Raw genomic sequence first — 17117 nt, 5'->3', positions numbered from 1 at the left:
TATATATATATATTAATGTATTTTTATCAGTGTGTTTTTTTCTAACATTGTTTTGGACCCCATTGACTTTCATCATATGAACAAAACAGTTCAAACATTCAAAATATCTTTTATGTTCTGCAGAAAAAGGTTAACTGTCCTTTTAAGCTGGGTTTTGGGTTAATACCATTGTAGTATTTCCTTTTTGGCAACATTTAATAAACTAATGGCATTGACCTGTTTTCCAATGGCCAAATTCTAACAATTATCTCAAACTTCATGTTCTTTTTAACAAGATTAACAATAGATTGATTAATTCTAATAGCAATTCAGACTTTATAAATGGAACAAGAGACCAACCATACACAGAAATGTGTGCTAACTAAAATATGTTCACAAAAATATCCATCATAGAAAACAAACATACCCACAGACAGTTATGCTTAACACACAACACTGTACTGGGATATATAGGAACAATACAACTTCTAAATACAAACAAAAAGGTGTGTATACGGTAAAGGCGTCTCTTAAAAAGATTTCATATGGCATTTCTTTCCTCTTGCACATTCAGAAAATCTGATTTGCAAGTAAATTCTGGCAAAACTCTCCAAGGAATTGAGCTGGGAGCCCAAAGGCAAATAGTGCAGTGTGGTCTTTCACATTCTGTTTAATATTCATCAGAATAAAGGAGAAATGTAGACAGATAAGGAGAAAAGAGACCAAATACAGCAAGTCAATCCTCGAGAGGAAATATCACCTCCAGGACTCGTGCCCTTCACGAGACTATCAGCCGCAGACAGACTCTATTACAAACAGCACAGATGCTTTGAATAGAAACAGAGATGCAGATACTATCCGAAAGGCAAGCAGCAAAACAGATGTGCATTATTGATTGTACTATGAATCTTAGAAGATAAATCAACTGTCTGCACTGTCTGTACTTATACGTTTTTCTAAATAAACATGAAGAAATGCATTTCTAATTTTTCTGAAATTAAATCTGAATAGGTTAAATATAATACTGCATTGCAAATAACTAACAGATGCTGCACAGTTCTATGCAATTCCAAATTAATTGATACAATGAAAGCAAGTTATGTCAAACTGACCCCAATTTTTGGGCTGGCTTTGAACGACAAGCTATATCATGATTTCCACGATAGAGTTAATTAAAGACAAGCCCACAAGGCAGACTAGCCTGATCTAGGGGGAGCTGCCATGAAAAATGCAATTACTGACACAATTTCATGACAATCATTTACTGCAAATGACTCACTGCTGTCAGTGAATAACTATAAAAGTCTGAGATAAGCATTCATACATATTGTGAAGCTGAACAAAGACCCATTAGTCATAGTCGTTGGTCTTCCAGTGTGCTCTACTTCAGGAGAATTTAGGGGTCATTAGGGAACACAAGGACAGTCATAAAACAATTAAGACACATTCTTTGAAATAAGACTTTGAAAAAAAAAAATTCGGTCCAAGTAACATTAATTAATATTTGTATGTGTCATTTTCTGAAAATAAATTAGATTTTTTTTTTCAACACTGACGACACCTAAACAAGGGTCAAAAGGTCAGGCTACTCTGCTTCAATGTGCCATTTTTATCATACAAATTCATATATAAGAAACGCACATACCATTTAAACGTATTATTTTAAAATTATGAATATTTTTATTCCGACCTTTTTCTAGTTGAAATAAATGCTTTTCAGGTGTTTTCAATTAATCAAAAAATCCTTTAAAAATTTATATAAGAATACAATTTTTTTATAATAAATGTTTCTTGAGCATATTAGAATGATTTCTTAAGGATCGTGTCACACTAAAGACCGGAGTAATGGCTGCTGAAAAACCAGCTTTGCCATCACAGGTATAAATTACATTTTAAAATAAATTAAAATAGAAAACAGTTATTTTAAATTGTAACAATGTTTCAAAATATTACTGTTTTTACTGTCTTTTTAATAAATAAATGCAGCCTTGGTGAGTATAAGAGACTTACCAAACATTACAATTTTCCGGGCCTTAAACTTTTGCATGGTAGTGTGGTTTAATACAAACACTCATCAATTATGACATATTATGAGGAACTTTCAGATTTATCAAATCAACATGCTACCATAGCCCTCTATGTCATCATTAACACTGACTATCAATGGATAAATAAATGCACCCACAGTTCCTGGATCACTGCAGCAGTCAGAAAGTATCTCATTCCATCTCTTTTGGTCTCATTTTTCCGCTGTCTCTCTCCTTTCATCCCTATCTCTTCATCATTTCACCTCTCTAAAAGAGTCCATTTGTCCCAGATATGTTATCGATCGAATACAGTAACAAAACAGCAAAGGGTGTCCATTTTGGATGGTTACTGTATGCTCCATTTGACTCATCGTACTTATAATTTAGGATGTAAGGAAACTCAGACAATTAAAAAAAAACATGCTGATGGCTTAGGGTGAATATGATGTTTAAAAACAATTTAAAGTGTATTATAACAATACAAACGCTTCATACAAGCTTCAAACGTTATTTGCATCTGACTAAACAAGCCAACATCTGCTTAGTGGAGTTTTATACATACCAATAAACAGACAATAAAATTTAGCTTATATATGCCATATTGAGTAAATATCTTACTGACATTCAGACAGAGATGCACAGAGAGAAGACAAAAATTCCCAGCAGGGATGGACAATATGGGCCAACGGCCCAGAAAGCTTCCTGACACACCAAAGATGCTTCATAAACCTGTGACACCAGAATCAATCCCCATTTGAGCATGAACGAAAACTTAATTTAATGTAACAATATGTGACCCCGGACCACAAAACCAGTCTTAAGTAGCACGGGTATATTTGTAGCAATAGCCAGCATGACTGGTTTTGTGGTCCAGGATCACATATTTTAAAATATACTTACAAAACAGTACCATGGAAATACCATGGTACTGTTAATGAAAGACAGGTTAAAATACATATAAAATATTATACTTGTATGTGTGTATAAATAGAACATTAAATACATCTTCCCCATTTCCATAAATATTGTACACTTACACACATACATGCATAAACGCATACACACATATACACTGTATAGCAGATCACCCGAGCTGTGTTTACCTCCTGCAGCTGCTCTAACTCCTGTTTGAGAGCCTCCTGCTCGGTCTCGAGCTCGGCGTACTGCTGCTTGAGCGTCTGGTTCTCCTCCAGCACCACCAGACCGCATTCCGCAGCCCGGATCTTCTCCCGGTTCGCCTCTGCGAGCTCTCGGGTCAGCCTCTCCACCTCGGCCCGGTAATGATCCACCGATTCCCCGCATCCTCCATCGGCTGCCATAGCCTCCGGTCTCCGGTCGGATGTAATAACCTCTCAGAGAGGCGGAGGCTGAGGAGGAGATTCAGGTGGATGCTGCAGTCCGCCCGTCCACCCGATGCGCTGATGTTTGCTGATGCCTAAATGATGTTTACACGAGCGGCATATGAACTAGACTCGATTTTTTCATTGTAAATAGTGCTGTGATAAACTGCACTAATGTTCCATCCATCAAAGACATATTTTTTCGTGTCCAACTTATAATGTTTTGAGGAAAAGCGGCGCCATCTATCCGAAATGCAAAGTGAGCAAAAGTTGATCCTGGCTCTCAATTTGTGACGTCACTCCATACCCCCACCCCTCATCGTTTACACCGTCTTATTACTGTATATTATTAGTAGTATATGTAAAGGCAATGCTAATTACAATTTGTTACATCATATGTAATACCATCGTATGTAAATTCTATTTAGGCTATACATTAAAATATTTGGACACAGGTATTATTATTATTACTATTATTATTAAACACACACACACACACACACACACACAAACGCACGCACGCACGCACACACACACACACATGTGGTCCTTTCAGAAATGTCAGAAATTCTCAGATACATGAATCTGCAACACATTATTGTTATTATTATTACATTAGGTTATTATTATTATTATTATGTTACTTTATTATTAGGGCTAACCTGAATGTTATTGTGGATGACAACTTACATTATTTAAATACTTTTTCGCCACCTGCTGGACAAATAAAAAACATTACATTCTTAAAGAGAAGTTGTGAGCAAAAATAAATAAATTATATATATATATATATATATATTTATTTGAAGAGGCTTTTTCACTGTTTATGCATTGTTTAAATATGTGGTTGGCTAGATGCTCTTTGAAAGTCAAATCTTTATAGATGATATAAAGAAAAAAAAGTAAAAAGACAGTAATCAAGAGCGACTTTGCATGAAACGTCATGCATATTCATTGTTTAAAGGTTTCAAATCGTAACCATTAAAATCTGAGCTATAATCCTGAAGAATCTGAAAGTTATGCAGTTGACAACCAACAACTAGAAGGCCACTAACACCACAGGTCCCAGTTCCAAAAGGACTATAAACTATACAAGTTTCTACAATTGAGACATGAAGCTGCTCTAAAGAACAAACAAATAGCTATAACTATTAATAGCTGTGCAATTGTAAATCACTGTGTTTCAACTGCCACTGAGATGATCAGTGATCACTGAAATATTTGACAATAATTGCTACATACTTCCTTTAGTCTCTGCCGCACTTCAGCTGAATGTAACATTAAATGTGACACATTCCTTATCCAGAATGAAGCATGTCTAAGTACATTATGGAGGGAGAGGCGAACAGGCTGAGAAAAAGACCTCATGACACACTGTACTTCTGAATGTCAGATTTCACCAGCCTGCATGTGATTTCGTTTTCTCAGACAGTGTGGCACACCTACTGGTCTCAAGCTTTCAAACACAATAATTTGATTGGCTTGGAAATCAAGCACATCGTTTATGTGTGTGCAGAGGTCAAAGATCACATGTGCATTATCTGGAAAACTTCCTTTCACAATCATTAACTACAGGATGGGACTTTCAAAACAGTGAGATTCATGGGAATGTCCATTAAGGTAAGTACATGGCATGTCTTATTTTCTAATGGTCTAATGAAAGAAATGTTCACAGGATGATTTGATCTCTAAAAGTAGCAGCCCGAATGGGCATTCGACGGGTGGATCTGATGAAAGAATGATTGGATGATTAGGTTTGTCCTGTCACTATCTCAAATAAATCTACAAAATGAGAGACATGTGATACATATTACTCGGGAAGTCCTGGTTTAGAAAGCTTTATACTGGAATGTAAAACCCTGCTCATGTTCATTATTTTCTGCAGTACATTCAGTAAGCATACTAAATAATTTATACAAGGAAGAAAATGGCTGTTTGTCACATGTTTTACTCTAGTAAATGTTTGTCATACTAGAATTATTTTTGAAGGCACATAACTTAAAGACTTGACTACAAAAAAAAGAAAAATCCTTTATATTACATTAACACGTTGTCATGCCATATGGGGTAAATTGAGAGCCATTGCAGTAATACTGCCAGTACCATATTACAGATTATTATAACATTCCATAAAAACAATAAAATTACCACATAACTGGTATAAAAAGGAGAATGCACACTGTAGGCTATATATAGTTTAGTAATTCAGCAGTTAAAATGTAAATATCACATGTATACCTTGAATGCTATGCAATTTGCTTTTAGATAATAACATCTGGCAAATAAATACATGTAAATATAAATAAGCTGCAAGCAGTGTATGAAAATTGAAAATCTTATCTGACTAGAATGATCACATGTTATTTGTACCGTGGATGTTTGGATTTTTTATTCCAATAAATTTACTGTAATTTAAATTTTGAAATATATTTTTATATTTTGTTTCCATTTTAATTTTAATTAAAGTTTCAGTTATTTTTGTGTTTGTCATATTTATGAGTTATTGTTTTTTTTTGTTTTTTTATATGTCAGTGTTTTTATTATTATTTTAGTTTTAATTTGTTCACATAGTTTGAGCTACTTTAAGGAAAATGGAAAAAAAAGTCGCAACTAGCTGAAATAAAATAGGTTTAAGCTTTATTAATATTTTTAAATTTCAGTTTATGTTTATTTTAAGTAACTAAAATGTTACTTTAACTTTTTTAAGTTTTAGTTTTAGTTAACTATATTAAACCTGCAGCCAAGTTATTATGTAAACCCAGCAATCAACAACATAAAAGGACCCTTGGTTTAAGATAAGTAATAAATTATTCTCTTTTGCTTTTTTGAATGAGAAATGAAAGAAAGAAAGAAAGAAAGACTTTGAAGATGCATTGCATGGTGATTAACATGCATGCAAATGCACTGGTGCACATGCACACATTTGTGTGTGTTAGTGTGTATTCCTAAGCCAGAATCCAGAGCAGCACGTGGCTCTGGTCAGCTGCCTGCTAGTTGTGGTGTAATTGAGTTCACATGAGCAGCTGATGGGTCCCATAGCATTTACAATCAGCAGCAGCATCCCCAAACCCTGTCCCGTGTCTCTGTTTTTACCCCTCCTTTCTCTTCTCTCTTGTCTCTTCTTTTTATGCTGTCCTTAACTAGCTCTTGCCCTCTCTCTTATTAGAGATCCCATTGAGAATTCCACACTGTCTTCTGCCTCCACACTCATGGCTCCAGAGAAAACCAGTGACGGGTTGGACAACTATGCTTTTACTGTGAGTAACCTCAATTTATAGACATACATTTTAGGTAGAATTACTCATTTCTTTGTTAAATTAGCCTTAGAGCTTCTGGAAGTAGACAGATTGAATATAGGAACATTACATTTGAATGTAGTGTGATCATGGGTGTGTAATGGGTCTTGTTTTCATTGTGTAAATCTAAGTTACGTCAGACTGCAGTCAAGTAATAAGATCTTTAAATTCACACAGATATAAAAATCTATGGCATGTGACCATTTCTATGATCGGTGTTGTAACCAAAGATTCTTATCACTCTCGATAATGCATGTGTTACTCATGTGCTTGTTATTGTGGTTATGCGCAATGTTTTAGTAACTGGAATGTGGACTGGAGCAGTGTGTGTGTGTTTTACAGCTCACGCTTATGTAATATTTAATTTACAAAAAGTATGAAAGAAATAGCTATTTTTGCATATTGATCAATCAAAAAACATGTTTAAATCTTTATTCTAAAAAACAACACTCTTGAGAGTGAGAGGGTTTATTGTTTTTTTTGTTTTGTTTTTTTCTTTATGCAAAGCCAATTAAATGGATAGGAAAACAAATTATATGTATATGTGATTTATATGTGAAATTATATTTATATATTGACATGAAATTGATAAAATTAGGAAAGTTTGTTGATTGAAAACTGCTAGGTCAGAAACTGGATTTGAGTGTTGTTGTTTTTTTACTTAAGGTTGATGGTGTAGACCATTTCTGTGAGTTACCGGAGAATAAAAATGGAAGTGATAATTTCTCAGAAGAGGGACACAGTAGCAAGTTGGCATATTGTGTCACTGATATTCCACCATGGTACCTTTGCATCTTTTTGGGGATTCAGGTAAGTGCCACACACAAATCTGCCTGTGAAAAAGATGTTGAACATGTTAGATTTGTATGATAGGATTTATCATCAGACTCCTATAAATCAATTGAAATCAGTCTTGATTAGAGTGTGCACTATGAACAGCACTGTATTCACCAGTACCAATAAAGAACAATTTCAATGTACAGTTGGAACAAAAACAGCTGGAACAAAAAACACCACATTTAAAATCTGAGATTTTAAAAATATTTTTATGGCCCATATAGTATGAAGCTGAGAATATGAAGCTTATAAACTCATGGAGAGAAAACACCTCAATTTTGTTCAAAAGCCCAAACTGAGCAAAAATATGCAATTTAATGCAGTTGTTATTATTTATATGAAAATTATAAATAATAACTGAAGCTGAAATTAGATATATAGCTGATACCTTGTAATGCAAATCAAAGAGATTTTTACATAACAGTATAGACTACTTAAATATCAAAATATCAAATGTCACTCTGTATCTCCAAATAATATGATTTAGCAGATGCTATTTAAATATTTAACTTTTCAGCAATGTTTTGATCATGCTGATAATTCAAAGGCCTTGGAAAATGAATGCATCAAATATGATAAAATAGGCTGTATAGGGTTAAGATTCTGCACTATTTTTAATTAAATTAGCAAATTTATATCATTGATCATGTGTTCAGTTGGTGGTCATCATGTGTACTTTCAGATGTTCAACTTGTAGAGTTTATGGACAAAGCAACTGATATTAAAGTTAAAGGGGAACATATAAAAACCCATTCTAAAATAATTTTTTAATTCAACTTATTGCTATACTAATAGTTTGATGTCTATGCAAAATAAAAGCATTTTCACTAGTAGTCTTTAACTTTTAGACTTCACTGTATATATGTGTTTAGTAAGTCACAGAAAGAACTTACATAACAATTTCTCTCCATCTCTCTGACAGCACTATCTTACCGCTTTTGGTGGCATCATAGCCATTCCTCTGATACTGTCTCAAGGCCTCTGTCTACAACATGACAGCCTCACGCAAAGTCACCTAATCAGCACTATTTTCTTCGTGTCTGGGGTGTGCACCTTACTGCAGGTCACTTTTGGAGTGAGGTATGGTTGCTTTTATCACTCATGGCAAAATTATATGTTTCACAGAGAAACATCAGAATTCAAAAGCAGTGCCAGAACCAAGGCCAAGGTCAGCTCACAGAGTGGGAAGATATGTCATGACATGTAAACAATATTTTAAGGATGAGGTGTAATTAAACAATGAATCACTGGGTTTTGATCATCTTCATGAATCAGGGTTGTGTTGTGGTTACTGAGACACATGGGACTTTCTTTTCATTATAAAAAGCTTGTTTGATTATATGTTTGCCTTGATTTTCTGAGGCAGGTTTTGCTTTGAATTGATCCAATTTCTTGTCATAAGATCAATTTTATATGCTTATATGATTAACATTTTTAATATTGATCTAAAATATTATATACAAATTATACACATTATTTAAATATACATATTTAGATTTTTTTTGTGTGTGTTCCTCTCCGCAAATGAAATAATAAAAAAAGAGTTACTTACGTTCCAGATAATCCATCTCCCAGGACAACAATCCAAACATTCAATCCATGGGTTCACTGACCTAGGAAAGTGTGAATAATGTAGGCTTAGCAATGTTTTCACCGTCTGATAAGCCTCTGCTTGTTTAAGGCTGAAGACCTATTGCGCTCTTATTAGGGCTACTTGACCTGAATAACAGGACAAAGATATCCTAAATGTTCCCTCTACAGATCTTCAAGAGCAATAGCTTCTACACTAATCAAACATGATGAATCTAAATCAGTCTGTTACTGATGTACAGCAGAAATATGTAGAGTGATTCCTGCAGAAGCTAAAAACCATAATAGGATTAGGAATTTTCCATCTTATTACCATGAAGTTCAGCACATTTTAAACCCACATTCTTCAGGCCTCTCAGCTGTGGAGCTCCCTTTTGTGTAAAGCAGTGAAATCGTTGTATTAGTTCAAGAAAATATGTCTTAATACTCCCAAAACCATCTAAATTGCTTTTTGTAGGTGTAACTGATTCAGTGCAAGATTGCAGTTGTAAACACACACACCTCAGATGATAACTTGTACAATAAATTCATTATATACTATAACAGAGCCATACATCTGAACTATTAACAACATTCAAGCTTTACCTTGTTTATGGCCTGCTGAGGTTAAAGACTTAGGTGAGGAATCAGGAAGGGTTGAGAATGAGATGCTAAACTTGACAAGTTGACGAAAGGGTTTGAACGTGAAATTCAATTATTGAATTGAAATGCAGATGGACGGAAAGACACGTCTCAACATTAAAAGTCGGAAGAACCTATGTACTTATTGAACAAAAACAACAACAAGAGTTAATCATTTGGTGACAAGGCTCTTCTTTTTCCTAATGCAAGGTTACCCATTCTCCAGGGTGGAACTTTTACACTCCTGTCACCCACCATGGCTTTGCTATCAATGCCTGAATGGACATGTCCAGCTTGGACACAGAACGCCAGCCTGGTTAACACCTCCTCACCTGAGTTCATTAATGTTTGGCAAAGTCGAATGCAAGTGGTGAGTATCTCAGTACCTGATAGTCTATGTACGTAACTCATGAACATATGTGACCCTGGACCACAAAACCAGTCTTAAGTCGCTGGGGTATATAGCAATAGCCAAAAATACAAAGATCAATTTTAGGATGGTTTCTGCGCAACATTTTATAAATGAGGCCCCAGATTTTCAAATAGTTGTATCTCGGCCAAATATTGTCCTATCCTAACAAGCCATACATCAATGGAAAGCTTATTTATTCAGAAAATTTGACCCTTATGACTGGTTTTGTGATCCAGGTTCACATATGTAGAGTGGTTCTAAATATATTTCGACACATAAACCACACTTTAAAATGTGGCAGTCATTGCAATAGATAACGCTCAACCAAAAAAATCGGCAAAAAGACAATGAAATAAAATAAATAAAATGGCTAGATGGACACTAAATTGGCTAAATTGGACACTTGAAGGTAACCAGTGTGAACTTGAAGGAAACTGACTGCATATAGCCATTAAAAATGACCTTGGAAACAGCTGGTAATTGCAAAAATAGTGAATAGCGAGAATAGCATCACTTATTATCACAAATCGTGTGATAACATGGCTTAATATTTTATATTTGAACCCAGCGAAATTCATAATTTTTGGGGCACTGCATATTTGGATGGATGGAAAGTTTTTTTGAAATTTTTAGAAATTGGGATTTATACATAATCCGAAAGCTGAATAAATAAGCTTTCCATTGATGTATGGTTTGTTAGGATAGGACAATATTTGGCCGAGATACAACTATTTGAAAATCTGGAATCTGAGGGTGCAAAAAAATCTAAATATTGAGAAAATCACCTTTAAAGTTGTCCAAATTAAGTTCTTAGCAATGCATATTACTAATCAAAAATTAAGTTTTGATATATTTACGGTAGGAAATTTACAAAATATCTTCATGGAACATAATCTTTACTTAATATCCTAACGATTTTTGGCATAAAAGAAAAATCGATAATTTTGACCCATACAATGTTTTTTTGGCTATTGCTAAAAATATACCCAAGCGACTTAAGACTGGTTTTGTGCTCCAGGGTCACATATTATCTTTTTGGATCAGCACAACATATATAATAATATCTTTATTGTATAATGCTAAAATTCAGTTTCTGTTTTCATCTCTCCACAGCTCCAAGGCTCAATCATGGTGGGCTCCCTATTCCAAGTGCTAGTGGGATTCTCCGGTCTAATTGGCCTCTTCATGCGTTTCATTGGCCCTTTGACCATTGCACCAACTATTTCACTAATCGGCCTATCACTGTTTGACTCCGCTGGCATGAACGCAGGACACCACTGGGGCATCTCTTCCATGTGTGTACTTCTTAAAATTAATTATCATTAATAAAAATCGGAAGCAGGTAGACTATAGTAAAGAATATTTTTTTTTAAAGTTTTTATATTTTGCTTTCAGGGTAGATAACTACATCAAATGACTAAAAAATGGCATATACATGTTTTGTATTATATACTACACTGCACATATTTGACTGATTTTGAACAAACAAGCAACCACATTTAAGGTGATCAAAAACACAGTAGTATATAAACTGACTCCTGTGAATCATTTTTTTGTCATCCAAGAGAACTGATGCACTAGAAAGAACCAGACTGTCCAACAAGGACTGTTTAGGCTCTATACATGATTTTAGCCTTGACTTTCCGCTCACCAACTGAATACTGTAGTTAAGTATAGGTGCTATAGTGGTATAGTGCTGAATATAATCTCTGGACATGTAATGCTCTTTTAAACCTAATCTCACACAGAGCCATAACACAGTCTCATTTTCCTCCACAGGACGACATGTTTGATTGTGATTTTCTCGCAGTATCTTCGCCATATTTCCATCCCCTTCCCCAAATACAGCAAAGCCAAGAAGTTTCACACCAGCAGGATTTACATATTTCAGATTCTGCCTGTAAGTCTTGGTAAAATGTGTTTTCTAAACATCAATGCTCCATAAAACTACTTTTATAAGCAAGGTGTGTTTCCTCAGGTCCTGCTAGGAATCACTCTGTCCTGGTTGATTTGCTACCTGCTGACGATCTACAATGTCCTGCCCTCAGACCCTGATAAATATGGCTATCTAGCTCGGACTGACATTAAAGGAGATGTTATGGGCAGGGCGCCTTGGTTCAGATTTCCTTATCCGGGTATATTAACCAGAACAATTAAGACCCAGTATTTTATATGGTCATTGCTGTATTTTACAGGAACCATAATCTATTATATGGAATCAGAATCCATATTATGGTTTCTTTATGGCTATGTAACTGTATTCCCAGGTCAATGGGGAGTGCCAACTGTTAGTCTGGCAGGAGTTTTTGGAATCCTGGCAGGGGTCATATCCTCCATGATTGAGTCAGTGGGGGATTATCATGCCTGTGCCAGATTATCTGGCGCCCCACCACCTCCCAGACATGCCATCAACAGAGGCATTGGCGTTGAAGGCATCGGGTGTCTGCTGGCAGGTGCCTGGGGAACAGGCAACGGAACCACCTCCTACAGTGAGAACATAGGAGCCTTGGGTATCACTAAGGTACAAAGTTTCACAATAAGTTTTACTAGACAAAATGTAATTTGATTTTACTTCACAGTGATTGCATAGGCTTACAACACTACTTTTTTGAGAGAGAGATTGTTTGGCATGTTTTCTGTGAAACTATGACACTAATCGAGAGAAACCTTTCATCTTTTGCAGGTTGGCAGTCGCATGGTGATTGTGTGCAGTGGCTTTGTAATGATTATAATGGGAATGTTTGGAAAAATTGGAGCCATATTTACTACAATACCAACACCTGTTATTGGAGGAATGTTTCTGGTCATGTTCGGGGTCATTATGGCTGCTGGTGTTTCAAATCTACAGGTAAAAACAGTATGGTTAATGCAAAAAGCAATACATTAGGGAAAATGAAGTGCTCACATTGTGCACCTACACCACCGTTCTTTTGGAATCCTGGCAGGGGCCCTATCTTCCATGATTGAGTCAGTGGGTGATTATCATGCCTGTGCCAGGTTATCTGGTGCCCCACCACCACCCAGACATGCTATCAACAGGGGAATTGGCATTGAAGGCATCGGGTGTCTGCTGGCAGGTGCCTGGGGAACAGGCAACGGAACCACCTCCTACAGTGAGAACATAGGAGCCTTGGGTATCACTAAGGTACAAAGTTTCACAATAAGTTTTACTAGACAAAATGTAATTTGATTTTACTTCACAGTGATTGCATAGGCTTACAACACTACTTTTTTGAGAGAGAGATTGTTTGGCATGTTTTCTGTGAAACTATGACACTAATCGAGAGAAACCTTTCATCTTTTGCAGGTTGGCAGTCGCATGGTGATTGTGTGCAGTGGCTTTGTAATGATTATAATGGGAATGTTTGGAAAAATTGGAGCCATATTTACTACAATACCAACACCTGTTATTGGAGGAATGTTTCTGGTCATGTTCGGGGTCATTATGGCTGCTGGTGTTTCAAATCTACAGGTAAAAACAGTATGGTTAATGCAAAAAGCAATACATTAGGGAAAATGAAGTGCTCACATTGTGCACCTACACCACCGTTCAGAAGTTTAGGGTCAGGGCAAATTTTTTATGTACTGTAGCTGATAGAATCTCTTAAGCTAACAAAAGCTGCAATTATTTGATTAAAACTACAGCAAAATCAGTAATATTTTGTAATATTACTACATATATATATATATATATATATATACACTACATGTATATATAAAAATGGCATTTATTTTTGTGATGGGAAGACTGAATTTTCATCATTTCATACTCCAGTTTTCAGTGTCACACATGCTGTAATCAGTTTTGAAAACAGCTGTGCTCCTTAATATTTTAGCAAAAACTATTGCATTTATTTTTTATCAGGATTCTTTGATTAATAGAATGTTCAAAAGAGCATAATTTATTTGAATTTTTTTGTAACATTATTACATTCTAACATTATGTTACATGTGTCATTAACATTCTTTAAAAAATAAAATCTTACTGACACCAAATGTTTGAATCAGTACTATTCTTCATATAAAATATTATTAATTTCCATTATGAATAGTATACAGACATGAACTCTTCACGCAACATCTTCATCTTTGGATTCTCCATGTTCACTGGGCTTGCTATTCCTAACTGGATAATGAAAAACCCAACATCCATAGCAACAGGTATGTAAACTATAATCTGTATTGGAAAAGCACATGCTACAGACTCTTTATATACAGACACATCTGCTGTCAACACACTGTTTCCATTCCAAGTATGATTTTTTTGTGCTTTCTTACTTCTTGTATTAGGAGTTGTTGAACTGGACCATGTACTTCATGTGCTTCTGACAACCAGTATGTTTGTTGGAGGATTCTTTGGATTTCTCCTTGATAACACAATACCCGGTGAGTTCTGCTAATAATCTGCTTTAATAACTATGCCTATTCCTAATACACACAGATGAAGACATTTACTGATATTCAAACCCAAAATGTTCAATTTAGAGTATTATTCCTTTTACCCAAAGGCATCATTTTAATATGGCTTCACTATACTTCTCTCCTTTGCTTTATGTATGCACATGTAACAAATGAAACCTTGCAAATTAATAAATCTGACTCATCAAGTAACTTTTGAGACCGTGCAATAACAGTCTGTTTATTATTCCGGCAGGAACAAAACATGAACGAGGTATTATTGCATGGAACAAGGCTCACCAAAATGAGTCAGACAACACCTTAGAAAGTGATGACGTATACGGGCTGCCCTTTGGAATAAATAGCTGCCTCTCCTCCTTCACATGGACCAAATATGTGCCCTTCTGCCCTTCACACAAAGTCAGCAGACAGGACGACACACCATCCAGTTTAGATTCTTTAGACACCAAAACAGAGCCTAACAAAGATGATACACACATTATAGCGGGGGTGGCACTATAGTCTGAGATGGGGATTTCCATTTCCAAATAAGTGACAATTAGTTCAATGTAAAAAGGCTCTTAATTCTGTGACTCTTAAGTCACATCCAGAGGTACGGACTGAACCGAGAAGAACTTTTAATCTGAGGCACTGTGCAAATATATCTCTCTATTTTCATCTAGCCCTATATGAATCATCTGTCAACATAATGTTAATGTGAATGATTTTACTTCAGTTGTTATTTTCATCACTACTTCTTTTCAATGTAAATAGTATGTCTGTAACTCATCATCTCAACTTTTTATAAACAATAAATTATTATTCGTCATTTAGTAACGAGGATTTTTCTTTATTTTTCTAACCTGTGGCGGTGCGGTAGTTCAAATCAATTGTGAATCGGTTCGTTTGGACGCTTAGGCTATTCATAATAAACTCGGTGTTCCGGAACAAGTAACTATTGTTCGATTCATTTGACTCCCAAAACTCCTCTGTTTTAATGGCGACATAAACATGATACATGAAAAGGTAAAAACATAAATTTTACATAATAAATTCAGTTTTGAAATTCACGCAATAAATCTAATGATGTCATCGCAGTTTTTTTTTTATTAGACAAGCTTAAAGGAATACGCAGTTTATGGACAATAAATCCGTTAACAGCTCCGAGGAGATCGTTAAAACACAGCCGATGGACACATGCTGAAGTATTATCTGTTATTAAAGGGTCCTCAGAGGCTCTAAAACCCAGATAATGAGCCCATGAAATAACTTCTGTTGCAGACAGTGTTGATTGACAGTGTTGAGGTGGAAGTGACCAAAGTGTCAAAAAAGATCCAAATACAAAATGCAACGGCACAGTTTGACCACCAACAAAATTAAGGATTTAAGAAAGCTATTTGAGAAAAGATTGTTGTATTAATTCAAGGGAATACAGCCAGCCATACTCCGTTTCTCATTCTCCATCCGTGTTTTAATCCACAAGATGGCGCTAAATAACAATAGTTGACACTCTATTCAACTCCGTTTGGAGCTACATTTTTCTCTAAAGACTAGTCCATTGTCAATGATCTGCAAAATGCACACCATCCCAAATAGATTAACCACCATTGAAACTCTGTGGTTAATTCTAAACATTTTATATCACTTTCTAAACTTTTAAGACAGCACATTCTCCCTTTGAATCAATTGAACACAGACACATGCTGTAAGCGCTTGCTACAAAACTAAGACACCTAACTTGTCTAATTGTGAAAATCAAGCCTCGGTGCATCAGCAGCAGATGTTTCTCTGCATTCCGACTGAAGGCGTTGCTGTTACAAATGCTTTCATAAGTAAAACAGTGTAAAACACACCCAAGGTGCATATGAGTTGATTTAGTGTTATGGAGCTTGGAGTGGAAAGCAGTGGTTGGTGGAAAACTGTGGTAGGTCCGCTAAGTGCAATATTATATATTGCATTTGAAAATCCTGGTGTGTCCTGTATAAGAATCTGTGAAATATTGAGCCGAACACGCATATACTTTTACATAAATAAAGGTCTCTTTCTGCAGATGTGTAAAAACTCGAAAAGAACTTGACATTATGTAAAGGTCAACATTCACTGAAGATTTTTTAGGCCTGAATGCACACTTTTTCTTATCAAGATGAACAAATCAATTAAATATGATTGTCAATCAATGTTGGTGTTTTAATGCAGTGAAAATGATAGTAAAATTTACTGTCATGCATTTTAAATATATAATTTTTAATCTGTATATCTGTTTATTGAACAATAAAATCAATAACATTACCCTGTGTGGCGACCTGCATCTAAGTTATTAATTTCTGTCAATTATTCTTTTATGCATTTGTTATATAGGCTTACATATCTCTTATGCATTGACGAATATGTTTTGTTTTTCTTTAAACTGGTTTTCACAATGTCGTCTATCTTTTCACAGTCGGCTAAAAGGGAAAAGGAATGAAAACCGCTTTTTTTTTGTTCATCTTTGATCCTGCTGAGTGCATGATTCTTGGCACCTGTATATCAGTTTCCACTGAGGACAGAATCCTGGGGAAGCCATCTGCTGTAATCTCTCCATCCTCAGGCTTCTGGTCTGAGGTTCCTCCCTTTCCCT

The 17117-nt window shown here is 35.4% G+C and overlaps 2 protein-coding genes across 5 annotated transcripts in view; one reads left to right on the top strand and one right to left on the bottom strand.

Annotated features, from left to right (window-relative positions):
- The window catches only part of LOC107722484 (protein bicaudal D homolog 1-like), a 32149-nt gene extending 28528 nt beyond the window's left edge, over nucleotides 1–3621 (bottom strand). For all 4 annotated transcript variants that reach the window (XM_016530841.1, XM_016530843.1, XM_016530842.1 and 1 more), the window contains exon 1: nucleotides 3110–3621. In XM_016530841.1, coding sequence (XP_016386327.1) covers nucleotides 3110–3325 — 216 coding nt within the window. In that variant the 5' untranslated portion in view covers nucleotides 3326–3621. The remainder of the gene's footprint in view (nucleotides 1–3109) is intronic.
- Nucleotides 3622–6356: 2735 nt separating this feature from the next.
- On the top strand, nucleotides 6357–15273 carry LOC107722464 (solute carrier family 23 member 1-like). The gene is made up of 12 exons (XM_016530819.1): nucleotides 6357–6603; nucleotides 7309–7452; nucleotides 8402–8559; nucleotides 9901–10060; nucleotides 11216–11397; nucleotides 11882–12002; nucleotides 12081–12237; nucleotides 12370–12623; nucleotides 12786–12950; nucleotides 14155–14263; nucleotides 14393–14488; nucleotides 14757–15273. Exons 1-12 carry the CDS (start codon nucleotides 6556–6558, stop codon nucleotides 15020–15022), a joined length of 1860 nt encoding a protein of 619 aa, XP_016386305.1. The 5' UTR covers nucleotides 6357–6555; the 3' UTR covers nucleotides 15023–15273.
- Nucleotides 15274–17117: the final 1844 nt, after the last annotated feature.

Source organism: Sinocyclocheilus rhinocerous, unplaced genomic scaffold, assembly GCF_001515625.1.
Source record: "Sinocyclocheilus rhinocerous isolate Xijiao unplaced genomic scaffold, SAMN03320098_v1.1 scaffold604, whole genome shotgun sequence".
Taxonomy (NCBI): domain Eukaryota; kingdom Metazoa; phylum Chordata; class Actinopteri; order Cypriniformes; family Cyprinidae; genus Sinocyclocheilus; species Sinocyclocheilus rhinocerous.
This window is presented reverse-complemented; position numbering and strand designations above follow the sequence as displayed.